Source organism: Leptinotarsa decemlineata, unplaced genomic scaffold (genome assembly GCF_025532065.1).
Source record: "Leptinotarsa decemlineata unplaced genomic scaffold, Ldec_3_MD MMD2_tig00026282_RagTag_RagTag, whole genome shotgun sequence".
NCBI classification, from domain to species: Eukaryota; Metazoa; Arthropoda; class Insecta; order Coleoptera; family Chrysomelidae; genus Leptinotarsa; species Leptinotarsa decemlineata.
In genome coordinates, this window is record NW_027412668.1 from 16,718,893 (window position 1) to 16,736,368 (window position 17,476).

A 17,476-nucleotide genomic window follows, 5' to 3' on the forward strand; every position below is an offset into this window, starting at 1 on the left:
TTTTGAGTGTCTTTCCGAGTATGTTTTCTCAATGCTATTTATGTTTGTTATAGGCTCGCGTCCCTATCTAGTTCCTTCTCCCACAGCTGATTCAAGGTATATATACCAAAGTTAATTTCTAAGTTTTTCACACTCGTCAACTTTTTTTTGCCTATGATTCCTAAGTGTCCTGGCACCCAGTATGCAGGGTGGCCCACCACATTCGCCTCGGTATTTCTACAAGAAATGAAGAGAGTTAGGGAGAAACTTTTAGCATAGTCATATGTGGGTCCATGAGGAGCATATTATTTTGAAATATATAGGGCAATTCCCAGAAAAGTTACATACCAAAGTAATATTTTTTCTTATGGAACATCCTATATTTTTTATATTTTTAGATACTATAGACAAAATAAAGGTGAGTTACTATTATATTTCCCATACTTAAAACTGACTGTTTCTGAGAAATTTTGAGAAATTTAATAATACAGACCATAATTTAAAAATTGCTTTCACCCTGTAACGTGTAAGGAGCTGTTCGTGATTAAATGTACTGCTTAGCTCAAAGGTTAAAGTTGAGTATCGCATGAAATTTTTAATGCAATATCATTGCAATACCCCATATTTAGTGGCGTAATTTGACGCAGAAGTAGATTCCCTTCAAAACTATATTAGGTTTCCCTATACCTCTCTTCTGTTTTTTACACAAAAAGCGTTTTTATATTTTACTTATGAGTAATTTTTTTATCTTTAAAATGAAACATGCTGTATTATAATGAAAAGCTTAAAAAGCGTTTTAAAAAACTTGTTATTAAAGAATACGTAGATTCGCTAGAACGAGTTTAAATTTTTGAAAATAAGGTGTATCTAAAGTAAAATGCAGACAAAGGTAAAAACTCACATTTATTGCGATTTCTGAAATATTAAAAAGCATTCTTTAAAATAAGAAGATGCATGTGTCTCAATTATTGAGGCAAAATGAATTCGCTTGTTTCTTAGCAAATATATTAGACTTCATAGTGAAATAAATACCAAAATTACAATATGGGGCCAATAAAAACATACATTTACGATTTTTTATTGAACCTATTCTACTATTTTTTCCTAGGCTCTGGCCTAGATGACGTTAATTATTTTTATGATATAAAAAGTATTTGACAAAGACACAACTTGTTAATCAAACCATTATCATTATTTTAATAGTTTAAAATTATTGTCATTTTGAAATATTGTAAAATGAGAACTTATCCCTAGGAAAAACGAATTGATATGATTTTGATTATCGGTGAGTGTGAAGAAAACTGTTTATTAGCATCAAGAGTATATGCTCAAAGGTACCCTAACAGGAGTCATCCTAACAAGCGTTCATTGAAAAAGTTGTTGCAGCTTTTCGGAAGAACAGGCAGTGTATCTTATAATATGCAAGAACGGCAAAAACTGGTTATTGGAAATGAGGAAAATTAATATTTGGTGACGTTATCTCTAATTGAACACCCTCACACAAGTCAACGAAAAATATGTGAAACAACTGGAATAAGCAGACAAAGTATCCAAAGAATAATTGAAAATTACAAATTCCACCCGTATCGCATTCAACTACATCAACAGCTTTTTGAAGATTATGATAGATGACTGAATTTTTGTTTATGGGTTTTAGAAAAGTGGTGATGAAGATTTTTTTTGATTATGTGCTTTTTTCAGATGATTCAACTTTTCATAACAACGGATTAGTTAACAGACATAACCTTTGAACATCAGCACAGATGGTCTGTTAATGTGTGGGGTGGAATAATTGGAAAGCAAGTAGTAGGTCCTTACTTTCTTGATGGTCATTTAAACGGCGTCACGTTTCTCGGATTTATTAGGGATAATTTGCCTATGCTGTTGGAAAGTATACCTCCTAATATTCGTCAACGGATGTGGATGCAGCTAAATGGTGCTTCTGCACACTTTGATAGACGTGTTAGGAACGAGTTAGATCGACAATATCCAAATAGATGGTAAGGACGAGGTGGTCTACATAACTGGTCAGCCAGTTCTCCAGGCCTTAGAAGTCCCGACTATTTTTTATGGGGATATATCATATGTATTGTTCACGATACACCGCCAACGAAACCTCAGGATATGAAAGTACAAATAAGAAGAGCGTTTCATTCCATATAGCAAAATATGTTATTCAGAGTTCAGCACTCTCTTCAAGAAAGAGTTCGCCTATGCATCGAGAATAATGGACACCATATTGAGCATTTATTAAAGTAAAAAACTATTTAAGATTTATAATTTTTCGATAAAATGACTTCAAAAATGCTTTCTTGCTTTTCATTACGATACAGGGTGTTCCATTTTCAAGATGAAAAAACTACTCATAAGTAAAATATATAAACACCTTTTGTGTAAAAAGCAGAAGAGATAGGTATAGGGTACCATAATATAGTTTTGAAGGGAATCTACTTCTGCGTCAAATTACGCCACTAAATACGGGGTGTTCCATTCAACTTTGAGAAGTTATTTAATCAAATGTGTGTCCAATTTTTGAGCAATTTTTTTCGCCATAAACGGTCAGTTTTGAGTATGAGAAATATAATAGTAACTCACCTTTATTTTGTCTATAGTATCTAAAGATATAAAAAAATATAGTGTTCCATAAGAAAAAATATAACTTTAGTATGTAACTTTTTTGGGAGTTGCCCTATATATTTCAAAATAATTTTGGATTATGCTCCTCATTTCTAACTCTCTTCATTTCTCGTAGAAATACCGAGGCGAATGTGGTGGGCCGCCCTGTATAGTCAATCGATTCCTGTATGCCAATTGAGTTCTTCTTGATAATCACAGACCAGTCTCGATATCACTTTTGGGTTCATAAATGCACCAAGTGCAGCCTAGCTTTCTGCGAAAATATTAGTCTGCTCATTTCGCTGTGGCCACAACTTATTGTTAATAGCATACTGAAATACTGATGTGTATTTATTAAGGGTTACTAAAATGTAAATTTCTCTCCACACAGTAAATTTCAGTTTCCGTCTCATGTTCTGCTTCTGACTCATCTGTAAACCATATATTTCTGTTGAGAATATTCTCGGGATGACTATCCATTCCCCTCTTTTTTCAGTTTTAGACTTTAACCGCGAAATATCCGAGAACATGTTTGTGGTATGTTTCTCCACATACTTTGAAATTTCTGTTTTCCTCGATTTATAACTTGGTGAATTTACTAGTCTGAATTGGCCCACTTACGCCTCTTCATTTATTACAAGATATAAAGTAGGAAGATTCAAGAGAGTCGCTAATGCAGCTGTTGGTGTAGTTTTATTTGTTCCTGTTATTCTGAATCAAGCATGTCTGCTTAATCTGTTTGTAGCAGTCGTTTGTTTAATCTTTGGTTACCAGTGATGAAGGATTCATGTCCAAACTACACAAGCTATAGCATAGGATCCCCACTTTCTTGTAGGCCGACTTTACCTTAGCAGAGACTTATTAAAGAATTTTGGAGAGCAACCTTCACTCGGGATTCTCGACCCTACTTATCCTTGGCTATCTTTTGAAGACAGGAGAACTTATTATACTTGCGAATTCATATACAAACTGGTAAACAATCTTGTCAACTCACCAAGTCTACTATCTCAACTAGAGAAAGTAGACATTTATTCAACATCATAAAATATATTCAGATGATTTTTTTTTCATGAAGGTATTATGGTTACGATATATGTATATTTTCTATACACTTGAACTTTTTTTTATTTTCCATGAATGTATTACAATTACGATATGTATACATTTCCTATATTTTAGACTTTCATCCCAAAATTGCATACTGTGTCCTGTAATAGGGACAATAAATGAATGTAATTTGACTGACTGACTTGTAATTTGCAGGCATGGTTTCAGAGGAGGTAACAGCACCAAACTCACGACAATGGTGGAATTCCCAGTGAATGGTTTCGATATGTCACCTCATCTAGCCAATAAACGTGCTGCTACATTGAATCGTAATAATACCATCACCGAATCTAACCATATAACGAACAGTAGCTGGTCGCCTTGGAAGAGGTCTAGGAATCATTCGACATCAGCTGATAACATGTACGATTTGTATGCAGTTTGCTACCATCACGGTTGCGATTTAGAAACTGGCCATTACACAGCCGCTTGCAAGAATCCCTACGATAATCAGTGGTACCTTTATGATGATTCCAAAGTTGTTAATCTCAGTAGAGAAGTAAATGATATCAGCTCGTTGCTAGTCAACAACAGTGCCTACATATTATTCTACCAGAAAAGAAATGGCGTGTATGTGAGCGCGAGTTCAAATTGCAGCAGTGCGGCAAGTACGAGTTCAGTAGGTTCTGGACAGGATCATTGGGTTTCGCGGATGCCGCGGTTCATTCCTCCTAAAACCATAATCAATTCAGCGGAAACCAAAACGTTACCTCAAAAGGAAGATATTTTTGAGGAGAGACAGAACCATGAAGAATCAAAAATTGAAGATATTGCCAAAAATGAAGAAAACGTGGCTCTGAGAAATTCCCAAAATACCTTACATAGTAGTAGTAATAGTTTGAGAAGGTCGTTAGACACACAAAAGTTGAATATGGAAAATGAGAAATGCCCACGAAACCAGTCGAATTTGAGTTTGCCAAATAGTTGTACCCCGACCGAACCTAAAAAGACTTTTTATACAACGAGTATATACATAAATTCACCTAGCGAAGTAGAGACGACTAATACTGAAAAATCCCCGGTTTTGAGTTCTCATAGGGTGGAAGGAGTGGTAGAAGACAATGTGAGTGTTACGTTAAGAAAGGTTGATAAGTTTGGGAAAGTGGATATTTTGTATACCACCACTGCAGCTGTTCATAGACATTCGGAGGTTACTCCAACAAAAACGACTGAGACGTCTATGAAGAGACATTCAATTCTTGTAAGTACTATTTTAGACATTTGTTAGAATTTATTTTATTTCAAAATGTGATGTTTTTAACCACTAGTAATGCATTATGGATATTTCATGATATGGGGACTTACAACCGCTGGATACAAAATTTCACATGAAGCTATTATAATCATTTGAGGTAACAAATCATCATACACATCTCATCAATAAATGAAGCGATAAATTAAATGCTTTTACATAGGTCATCTCCAACTGTAAGTAAAAATCGAAGTCAAAACAATCAATGTTTGCTTTTATTCGGCAAGAACTCTAATTTGGATCATAGCTTACACTCATATAATGTACATAGAAGGGACAGTAAGAATTTTGTTCTATTTGAAAATAGGTTGGGCAACTCTCAAAAATTGAAAATCAGCATTAGTATTTGCTAAAAGTAGCACGTTAAATGGTAAGACCTCCTTAATCCTAAGATCACACAAATATTTTTTTTCTGGAAACAAAAACTCTTGAGAATTCTTTTGCTCAACTCTACAACATAATATTGAGGTTAATATCATAGTATTTCAAAGCATAATTGATGCTCAACAAGTCATCTGTAAGGTTGACTTCATTTGTTTGATAGCAAAATAGGCTACATTTAGATTTGAACAGACATTTTCAATATGTCTGTTCTAATTTAAACCCTCATCTAAATTGGTTAATAAGAATTGTATCTGAAGAGAGTTGGATATTGCTAATAATCAGATGAAATTTTTTGTTGAAAAAAATTTGACGATTACCAAAATTGATGTCATTAAAATCAATCTATTTCTCTGATGCCAAGAAGATAATTCGTTTATAAAGCTCAGATCAGACCTTCTTTGGAGTATTGTTCTCATGTATGGAGCTCTGTCCCCAAACATACCCTGAAGTTGCTGGATTCCATCCAGGAAAGAGCCATCTGCCTGATTGGATATGCGAACATCACATGCAACCTTGATAGCCTGGAACATCGAAGAAAAGTTGGAGATTTGTCTCTCTGTTATAGATACTTTCACAGGAAGCGTTCAAGTGACTTGGCACATTTGATTACACCAAGAGCGGTACATATCAGAAATCTGTGATGGACTGTGGCTGCTCATCGATTTGAGGTTCAGCTCAGTACACCTCGAACTTCACTGTTTAAGCACTATTTTATCTGGATAACTGCGTTTATGTGGAATAAACTTTTTTCCAAATGGATTTAATCTCCAGCCATTCAAATCTAAGTAAAGTCTCATCTCTATTGGAGGTAAACTGAGTAGGTTAGTTCACAGTCGCTTTCACTTCTGGTGTCCATGTTTTTATTTTTTGTTAGAAACTGTATATTTAGAAACAAACTGTCTATTCAATTATTAATATTCATGTTGAGAACACACTTTGAACATTGGGTAAATTCCAAGGCTTACTTGCAATTGGAAATTATTAAAACACTAGTGTAGGAATAGAACATTTTTTTTAGGATTTTCTTATTTGTTTCAGATGTCACCACAGCCAACAAGGAAACTTCTTTCTCCTCAGCTATCTGTAAAGAACATTTCAGTTTGAAGTAATATTAAGATCAAAACATGTATTTAATGTAAATAATTCTATTTAAGCACTCAAAACATTTATTGAGGATGTTAGTTTCATCACTGAATGGCCTTGTATCAAAATAATATTCCTATAATTTTTCATTTTATAATTTATGATTTTGGATTTTTAAATTATTATAAATTTGTTTTTAATATTTTGTTGATTACTGTTTTTGTTTTTCAGATATTTTATTTTGAATTAAGGTTTTTTTCTTTGTAAACAGTATATATATAGTATTTAAATGAATTGTTTGTTAGCATATTAAACAATTTATTGTTAACGAATTGAGTGAATTTGTGAATTGTATAAGGTGATATTATCGATATAAAGGAGAAATAGGTGAAATTTAAATTTTTTGCAATTGTCTAATATATTGTTGATTGAGGTGGAATACACATTTGTTGTTTCACTGACTTTCTATCGAGTTTTCATTAATTTTTCGTGTGACCAATTGAATTTTTTCAATTTATGGGATATTAAATAATCAAAAATTTATAAAAATTGTCTTTTTTACAGTAAATATAACAATGCAGCCTGAATTTAATTTACAATTTACTGTTATGACAAATCTGGTGGGACAACATTCCATTTCTCAACTTCAATATCTTATGGAACAAAAACAATAACTTAGGTCTAGTTCATCTAAAAAGCATTATATTTGGTATACGTTTCTTACCTCTTTAAAAATATAATATTATTGGACTTATTAATCACTGCTAATTGTTTTACTCTTTTTCAGTATTTGAAAACGTTTGAATGCTACACTTTTCTGAATGTAATGTCTTTATTAGATTATCTATCTCCTTCTAATTATGTAGCTGAAAATTATTGTAAAATGTGCCTTAAAGAAGTTTTGTTTATACCAGGTAAATAAACAGATTGATAAATAATGGATTTTATTTGGCCAGCCAAAAAATGGTTTTATTCAATTATGGATACAAATCGGTTCAGTAAGTTCTATTAAGTTGTTTCAAAAGTTTGGTATGTTTTTATGAGTCTACTTCAAACTGTAATATCTCAGTGAAAACTGGGATATTGCAATTTAAAGTACAATTTGATCGAAATAAGCGTCATATGAATCAGTGCACAAGTCGATTGATTCCGTCAGCATAAAAATTGGATGTTTGGGATTCGATGAAGTCTAAGAAAGCCGTTTCTGCCCGGTCCTGATTGGCGAAGGTTACACCGGTGAGAAAGTTATCTAAATGGTAGTCACTTAGCGAGAGTATGGTGGATGAGACAAAACTTCAACACTCAATTCGTAAAATTTTTGGACGGTGATTTGTGAAACGTGCGGACGGGCTTGGTCGTGCAGCAGGATCGGACCTCTTCTATTGCGTCAGCACCGGCTGGTGCTGACGCAATTTTCAGTACATTTCGTCGATTTCCTCACTCCGCTGGTTTGGCCCGGTTGCAGAGGGTTATCACATCAGCCGCTGACCACCGTACAGTAACCATGGTGTTTTTCGGTGGGTTTTCGCCTTTGGAAACTGCCTGGGTGGCTCATTGGTGTCCAACTACTATCCTGAACGTTTACTGTTGTCGTAAAGGACCCATTTTTCAATTCCGATTCAAACAAGGATCGTTTTGGTTGCGCAAATGCAAAAAATGAAACAGACCTCTAAACATGACAATTTCTGTTGATCGTTCAAATCGTGAGGCACCCACTTTCCAAGCATTTTGACCTTCCAGTACGTTTCACAACATCAAAACCCGCATGGCAGCTGATGCCCAATTCTTCCGCCAATCCACGCACCGTTTGTGATGGGTCAGTCTCCACCAGGGTCCTCAAATCCTCGTCCTGGATATTCGACCACTTCGGGGCTAATCTTCGCAAACCAACGTCGAACAGTATGTTTCCAAATGACTGGTTAATTTTTTGGGATGCTTTAGCAGAGCTTCGATTCAATTTAAATTCGTAGAGAAAAATTTGCCAAAAAAGCTGAAAAAAGACAAAAAATAAATAAAATTTGGAGTGAAATGAACAGGATTAGTGTATAGAGTATAGAATTCTCTATCGATCAGTTTATACTATGACACAGTAGAATAAATATTTATTGAGATATGGAGCTACAAAAATACATGACATTAAAACGGACAAAGCAGTTGAAGCAACCTATTACATGATGAAATCATTGTCATTGTAAATGCGAGTTCAGTTGCTGCATTGGAGTGGTGGACGTACTACTAAGAATAGTACTAAAAGATAAGACCTCATATTGGCTCTCATAAATTTGGACTTTCGAGTGTTATTGTTCTTATGGGGACGACAAACTAATAAATTGATAACCCAATTTTTGAGTATTTAGAATTGGGTTTGGGAGAGTGAAATAAAAGTAATTGAAACACTATTATCTTGTTTTTCAGTACTCAATGTGGTATTTATTTTATAAATATTTATTTATTTATTTACGGCAATGCCTATTTTATGCAAGATAATTAACAAGTTCACGCATATGTATTTAACAGTAATCTAAGCTAGGTTTAAGGAAAAATATATAAAATAAAATTTAAAAAAATCGTAAAAATAATGAATTACAATCTTTGCACAGTCTTTTTAAATGTTTCCAAAGAAGAATTGAAAAATTCTAAATCTACATTGTATGTATTTGCAAGTGTCAAAATTCTACCTACAGATTCATTCCGGCCATAGTTTTCCGAATTCCTTGTTCTCCTTGGATTCACATTTAAAGTTATAAGTTCGAGAAGTTCCGGGGAATTGATGCTACCATTGATTATTTTATGAATTAGTGTAAGATCTGCTTCTAATCTTCTATGAGCCAGAGTATTCAAATTAAAAATGTCCAATATAATTTTATAGTCATATTCACCAATATGATATCTCAGTTTATATGCAGAGTACCATAAAAACTTATTTTGAACACTTTCAAGCATATCAATATCCACATGATATAAAGGGAGCAAATTATTTAATTGTATTCGATTATTGATCTAGCAATTGAACAATATATGATTTTTATTGAAGTGAGAGATAATTCATTTGCAGATCTAAGAATGAAACCTAACATTTTTAGCGCTTTAGAAGTAATATTTGCAATATGGGGCTTAAATGACATTTTTGGTTCGAGAGTGATTCCTAAATCTCTGTGTTTGTTGTTTTCAGTTCTGATCGACTGATTTTATATGGCCAGTTAACGGGATTTTTGTTTCAGAAAAAAGTAAATTTTTGACATTTGTCTATATTTAATTGCAGCAGATTTATATCACACCAGCGAACAAAGTTAGATAAATCGTACTGTAATAATTTTGAGTCATGAATAACTTTGAACATCTTCAGGGCATCAGCAAATAAAAGAAATTCACTATAAAAAATAACATCTTTCAAGTCATTTACAAATAGGTTGAAAAGCAATGGCCCTAAATGAGAACCCTGTGGTACACCCGATGAGACTGAGATACTGAGTAATCATATTTTACAAATTGTACTGTGCAAGCTAGTTAATTTTCAATCCATTTCAGAATGTGAAGTGAATTAATTTTGTTGGACGAGCAAGGTAGTGGATATCGATTCAAAAAAATCATCTTTCTTCGGTAATGTTCTCTCGCTATAACTTGATCACAAACAAGGTTGAAATCACTGATCCAAAACATAAAATCTACAATTGAAATCCTTGGGTGTGGATATCCTGATCACAAAAATCAACATGATAATGAAGTTCATATATTATACTACTACTATACTATGAATCTAATCATGCTAGGATAGTTTTAACAACTCCAAATACTCGTGCTCCAGTGAATCCTTCAGTTTCACCATTAGTGTCATCAACATTTTTGGAACCGTTGGCAGAAAGAGTATATATCCGAACTCCATTAATTTCGAATTGTACAACATTCACGAAATAACAGTTTTAGAATCTATAAGCAGCCCAGTTTCTTAGTAGAACAACTTAAGCGGTTCAGACTTTAGTTTCAATAACATAATTTGGTAGCAGAGTGGTTAACGCAATAAAAAACATAACACCTAACCTAACCTGATATCTTTGAGGAAGCCTGATAATTTGTTACTTAAGTTGATAGAATTTTTCATATGCTTTGATAGTTGTAGGGGATTGATGTGGCAAATATTCTGTGCAGAATTTTTCTAATAGTTTGTAAATTCGTTCCAGCAAACTTTATACATTTCATTATATATATTTGGAAGCTGCAGGCAATATTTTTTCATTAATAAATGATCGCTTGCAGCTCTTCTGATAATTCGTGATGAAGATGAGACCAAACAATGCCAGTCAACTTGATGCCATCATCTGTTATATATTTCACTGAAGCAGATTTGGATGTGTTTGGAATAAGTTAATTTCTCTGGCACCACGTTTTAAACTCTTCAATGAGAGATTTTACTTTACCAACCACTTCCTCTGTGTCTTTGTCGGATACTGACATTGCTGTATCGTAGGCTAACATAATTATGTTTCCATCAGTGAAGTGGTTAGCCAAGTCATTAACAAATGACAAAAAGCAACAGTACAAGTACCGATCCATGGGGAACACCTAGCCTCAACAAGAATGAATCGGAAAGGATATATTATTATATCAAGATGATTCTATTTTCCATAAAAGACTTCACCTATTATTTTGAATTATTAGATCCATATTTTTTTTATTTGGCAGTCATAAACTCAACCGAAACTGGCCTTTGATAAACCAAAAAACAATGACCACGATCAATTTCACACGTTAAAAGGTAAGACCTCGTTAGTCCTTAGCTCGCACTTTCTCAACTTCTGAGAGTTGTCGTTTGTATGGGGGCGACAGCTGATTAACGGAAACACAGATTTTAAATAGAACAGACAGATATATTTTAATCAACTGACATGAGACTGTTTCTATTGACTTCTTTGGTCGAAATCCGTCATCGTTGTTTAATGACATATTCTTTCTAAAGAGGTAGTTATTTCACAAAACTGAGAAGTATGTTTTTCATCTGCAAACAAATCTTCTCTTTCGAGGTACCATATTTTCTTTGAAACATTTTTTCCTTAACATTCTGTGTACCTATACCGAAAAATAGAGAAATTATGTTTGTATCATCAACTAGAATTGACTATTATTCTTCATATTTCTGAAGAAGGATGTTTACTGTTTCCAATTGATTTTAAACAATATATTAGAGTGAAAACTGGAAATAGCAAAAGAATTTTATTTGACATGTGTCGCATACCGTGGATCCTGCTCAGCCGGTGTTATCTGTGTATGTATTCACCTGCCTACTCACCAAACAGATTACCGTATGGTTAGTTGCATAACTAATTTGAGGCATGCGCCATCTTGAAACATTTACAAGAATTTCTTCAGTTTCGTTTGAGATCAGTAAGTGAGTGGGTGTATGTTTTAATTCTTTGGTTCATTTGGATTATTAACTATTTTCAAGGTAATTCTGACTTAAAATTTATATTTTTTTGAGGACTGGGTGATTTGTCTGATATTAATTACAATTTTCGATCAGTTTCATTGTTGGCAGTGTTTTTATATATAAAAAAGTATTTTATCTAAGGAAGGTGTATTAATGGAAGGTAAAAAGAAAGGAATGAATGAATTCTGAATAATGAATACTGTTTACTTGTTCTTTGTAAAGTCTGGTTTGTTTTCCAAAGTTCCTAAGTTACTACTGTTATTACCTACCTAAGTGCACTTATGTATTTTTTCTCTTTGGGGATTGGATATTGTGTTAACTTGACATCAAAATATAAAGATAAAACTTTTCTGATATCTTCAGTTAGTAATTTTCAATAGTTATTTGGGTAAATATTTTTTGTGTGATCCACCAAATACTTCTTTTATGAAAGAATTAATTTTTAGAAATGTGTGAGAATGAGAAACTTGCAGAGAAAAAATCAGTGACACAGACAATATCCAAGACAACATAAAAAATGTATAGGAAAATGTAAAGATCATGGACACATACTTCTTTCAAATAGCTAGGAAAAGAAACAGTCCCTTGGGAACATCCAATTTTTTCTGTGGATATATGATATATTGAACGCATAGGATTCACTTCTTTCTCTGTTTATCAACCAAACATTAATACTCAATATTGAAACATCATAAAAAGCTACATCCTCTAAAAGAAACACAAGAAAACTTTCCAATCTCCAATTGGCTGGAATCAAAATATAATTAATTTTAAAGTGGTTTGAATCATTCTGTCATGCAAATGCCAGTTATTTTTGAAATACCTATCCAATAGTGTCAAATAGGTATTCGAGTCCAAGTAAGTATTTGAGTTTCAATTATTCAAAATACCTAAGTACTGCTGATGAGAAGTTAAAAACTAAGTATGTTTTCTTCTGTGAACCCGAATCTAGTTCAATTCAGGAAAAAAAAGCGATTTTTGTGCAGTTAAGTATCAATTGAGGAAGTTCTTTGTCGTTTCAGATGGGTACATTCTTCTGGTTTCTAGATGAAAACATATCTATGAAGGATCTCTAATGAGTTTTCATTGTAGTTATTTTTTATGAAAATATCCATCCTGTATACCAGAACTCTGAAATAAACGAAATTAGTCTTTCGGCTGTCAAGGAGAGATATTGCAGAGAAAAGTTATGTCTTTTCAGTACCTAGTACCATACATAAATTTGAATGAATAAACCTTTGAAAAAAAAAGCAAAATGTCGTGGATGATGTAAAAGATCCCCCATCTAATTATGATATTTGATAATATTTTTGAGTTCTTGGATTTAATGGAGAAGATCAAATAAGAAAAAATATTTGCCTTTCTCGAAATTGAAACTGGCATTGGCACATTATGCAGACTGTTCGGTTTGAAATTAGTGGTAGAAAATTCGACACAAATAATTCATTAGTTGCATTTTGAAAATAAAATCACAATGATTCTGGTATTATTTAAAGAAATTACCAACGTGGAGGCGCCATCCGCTCCCAGTTGATATTGATATTTCTACAAATTTCTGTTCAAATATTTTCGACACCATAAGACTGGTCTATGCTGTTTAACCTATGTGATAGAAACTGATGCGTTTTGGACGCTATGCGTTTTAGCCAGATCGGATAAAACGATCATTAAGGAAAGGTTGAGAAACTTCTGTTAAGTTAGCAAAAGTACTTTTTTCCATTTATTTTCAGGTCAAAATTTTATGGAAATTATGTACTTACTTCCCAAATATTTTTCTTTTCTTTTCAATTAATGGAAATCTTGTGAGTTCTCCTAGCTTAACGTTAAGCTAGTAGAAATTATTCATGGAGAAAAACATTTTGACAGACTATGACGTAATTTTAGGCGCTTTTAGGTTTCTATTCACCCCCATTTTTAATTTGGAGATTCATGTTTCTTCTGCCGATGATGGAATTGATGTTGTGTTAGTTAGTCCAAGGAGTCTCCTGTTTGATGAAGTCGACGTGTCCTAAGGGTTGCGTCCTTAACTGATTCGCCTGATTTTCATCGGGGTTGATGCTAATCTCGCAGACATTGACCCACTCCTCTAGTCTGCAGTTTGTTGCAGGTATCCTGTGACTAGCACGTGGTTGGTGGATGTGGCATGAAGAGTTGTGGGGTATGTGGTCCACGTATAGAGTCAACTTGCTGACATTGTTCTCTGGCTGGGGTGCGTCTGCCGTAAACACCGAAAAGAGTTGTGGAGAAATAACTTTGCCTTGAGGGACTCCTGTTTCTAGAAGTCGCCTGGAGCTCTTGTCCTAATTTGCATCAGTATCGTCAATCAGCTAGAAAAGGGTCGATTATTCTTAGCATTATTCTCCTGTACCCAAAATTTGTACCAATCGCATAGTCGATCACTATCAGAACTTGAATCTAAACTGCGCAACCGGTAGGATGTTCAATTCTTCGATATCGTCCTTAACTCATTTTGGGATGACGCGATGGTTTCAAGCTTATTGGTTGATGGTGATGCTTTTTTAAGGTTTTGGGAATAAGATGACCGTGGCCTCCTTGAATAATAATACGGAAAGTGTTGCAGTGTTGCTGATCCTCATTGCCGCTTTTTCCTTCCTAGGTCGAACTTTCAGTGTCCGGGTTGGAATTTTGTCCATGCCAGGGGCTTTCCGGATAGCGATACCTCATTGCAGTTACTAGCAACTGGCATTTTTTGAACTATTCAATATCTTCAGATGATCTACAAGCATGAGGAACGAATTATAGACAAAAACAGTAGCTATACTATTGATAAATAAATTAAGGCAACAGCGTACCCTTGTGAGGTCCTTGAAAAGTCCTTAAGAAACGATAATACTTCAATCTGTCATGATACAGAGTTGCCATATTTGACATGCTGAACTCCTGTAAAAGTAGCTTTCTACTCAATGTGAAACATTTCCTTCTATGAGGCTTTGAGATTAGATATCAGTTAGTTAAAACTAACTTCCAAGGCCTTAGAGAAATATAGAACAAAATAACTTTTTTAATATGGATTTTCATCAAGTATCGGCCAGTTCTATTCAGTTATATAGAATCAACCTGAAACTTTTTTTCCAGAGAATGGATCATACGTTTTCCATAAAGTAGTAAGTCAGTAGCGGTTGATTTCGTTTTGATTAATATTGTAGTCTTTGATATCATTATCAACATTATCACGAGAACCAAATTCGAAATTCGCTTTCACACTATACGCATTGAGAAAATTTAAACTACACGTTACTTTGGACAGCAGCTTTCTCGGAAGTGAAACGAAATGAAATATTAGACGTTGGTATAGTTTATACAGGAACCGGAAAGGGGAATAACATGAAGGCATTTTAAGAGCATATAAGAAAATAAACAGGTTAAAAAAATGCCAACATAGCATGGCGACCTCAAAAAAAATTAGCACTAGCGAAGGTAAATGACGTATTAAGTAAACGTTGGTATAATGAGTGGTTCAGTAGAAAGGTGCATAGCAAATTTTTCGAAGTAAGTCCAAATCTGCAGATTGTTACGATAACATGAATCCAGAAATGGGGAGAGAAATTTACACAAAATAGTTTAGGGAGAAATCATTACCGAGTATTAGACAGCCATCAGTAATTATCCTACATAATGTGTCCCAATATTTGGATGTTATAGACAGAACATCCACACTTGACGGACACAATGAGATAATCATTTCGCTGAGAAAATATTGACTATTGTCCCCTTCGCTGTCTATGTTGAATCACGAAGGCTCAGTTTTTAGTTTCTGGTTTCGACTAGTTGCCTTGCACTGAGAGCTGTAGAGAAAGACAGAAGACAAATCTTGTTCGGTGGTCGAAGTCGAAGCTTTGCAGCGAACCACCTTGGTGGGAGTTTCGTTTTTCTTGGTATTTGTGGATTACGTCTTCTGTCGGGAAATTTCATCGTCTTTTCTTGCTCAGGCTTGTCCTTAAATAATGATTGAGTCCAGTAACCATCAAAGCATGCATTTGACCTCAAAAAAAGTAAAACACGCATCTGGGTGCTAATATTTTATGGCTTAGAGACTTATCCTTGACTTAACATTCAAGTCTTTGTAACGTAGAATCGTTGCAAAGACCAGCGTGTTCTATATTTATGTGGAATTGCAAGTACTGAATGCGCCTGGAATATAAAAAAAGTTGACGACAAAAAAAGTGTTCTTGAACATGTGCTCAACCGAAGGAGCTGAAACGCCTTCAACGACCAGACACATCTGCTCGTGTCTGTTCTAATTTGATTTGATTTCTCCAGCGAGATGCAAGTAATTTCCTGTTCCAATAAGACACTCTTTCAAAAAAACGAATTGAAGTCTGAGGCGGAATGAATATTTTAGACGTTATCATGAATCTGAGATATTATTAATTTTGTTGGCGCGAATCATAATTCAGGAGCGAGTTTATAGGATTCCTACGCTTAGTTCATCTCAATAAAAATGTTTCAACTTTTCGAGGAAAATCGGCATCAAAACGAGAAATTTCGATATGGAAGTCATCAATTCTGAAGTCTGATGGGTATCGATTATCCTTTCCTTATACTAATTTGGAACGAAATCTATTTTTTAAGCCACAAAAACATGTTTTCATATTTTTTTTCACATATAGTCAGTGAGCATACTTGAAGACAGGTTATAAATCAAATCGGTAGCCGGGCTGTTCGACGTGGATGTTTTATTCACTCGGTCAATCGGCTGATGTGTGAGTCGATGGTTCAAGCCTCAGGCTGAACGCTCGATTTTCACTTCAGTCTCAATTCCCTACACAGTAGGTTAATGGATTGACACCTATCAGAAAGCAACTACTCTATGACGAAGGGCGTTGGATTATATCCGACAGGTGTCAGTGCAGGATTCTTCACTAAAGTTATTCCTGCATATGTTGTTGGCGATACAACTGCCGCAATAAATTTTCAATTATTGGAACACACTCGCAGACCGGTTTCGGACTGTTTGGCCACTCGTCAGTGCAAGGTATAGTGTCTATCATCAACATGAAATCGATGATTTCTGATAATTGAAAATCGAATTCCTTCAGAGTTTCATTCCTCGAATTAGGTTGAAGCGGACAATAATCAACAGGTTTGTCATCGCTCCATCTGCCTGTGAACGAGGTAAGTAATGGCATTTCCGAAATTCGCCCAATTCCTAGTATGAGGAAAGAAAACTTTTCATATATAGTCAGTGGGCATACTTAAAGACTGACTATAAATCAAATCATCTAAAGCACCGTTTTTCAACGTGTGGGTCGCGACCTCTCAGGGGTCGCACGACAACCTTCCCATATGAGGGGTTTTTGTACGTCAGCTACACCTGACGATGCCTTAAATTCAACCGTACAGGGCTTTTTCGCCTCTGGTTTTGGTGAGTCATCACTTGAGCGCAGACGTTTGTTAACCTGCTCATGGGGGGTTTGTTCCTCCACCTGAGAGAGATTCTGCGTACGCCGCTCAAGAATTTGGTGCAAGGCGGTTTCATAAGGTATCCCGCTCTTGAGGAGACGACTTAGTCGTTTCCTGGCTGCACCAACAAACCTTTTTTTTAGGTTCAGTTATTGGATCAGGAGTTGAGAAGCTCTCGCTCCTGATCTAAATTCACAGGGAGGTCATTT

General features: G+C 34.6%; 2 protein-coding genes across 3 annotated transcripts in view; both read left to right on the top strand.

Annotated features, from left to right (window-relative positions):
- Positions 1-7,359, top strand: part of Usp15-31 (Ubiquitin specific protease 15/31) — a 69,747-nt gene extending 62,388 nt beyond the window's left edge. Inside the window, exons 7-8 of the mRNA XM_074179916.1 lie at positions 3,859-4,903; positions 6,377-7,359. Of these exons, the coding sequence (XP_074036017.1) occupies positions 3,859-4,903; positions 6,377-6,442 (1,111 nt within the window). The 3' untranslated portion in view covers positions 6,443-7,359. The remainder of the gene's footprint in view (positions 1-3,858; positions 4,904-6,376) is intronic.
- A 4,377-nt stretch (positions 7,360-11,736) lies between these two features.
- tty (tweety) overlaps positions 11,737-17,476 on the top strand; it is a 135,096-nt gene continuing 129,356 nt past the window's right edge. For both annotated transcript variants that reach the window (XM_074179919.1, XM_074179921.1), the window contains exon 1: positions 11,737-11,861. The gene's annotated coding sequence lies outside the window, so the exon portion shown is untranslated. The remainder of the gene's footprint in view (positions 11,862-17,476) is intronic.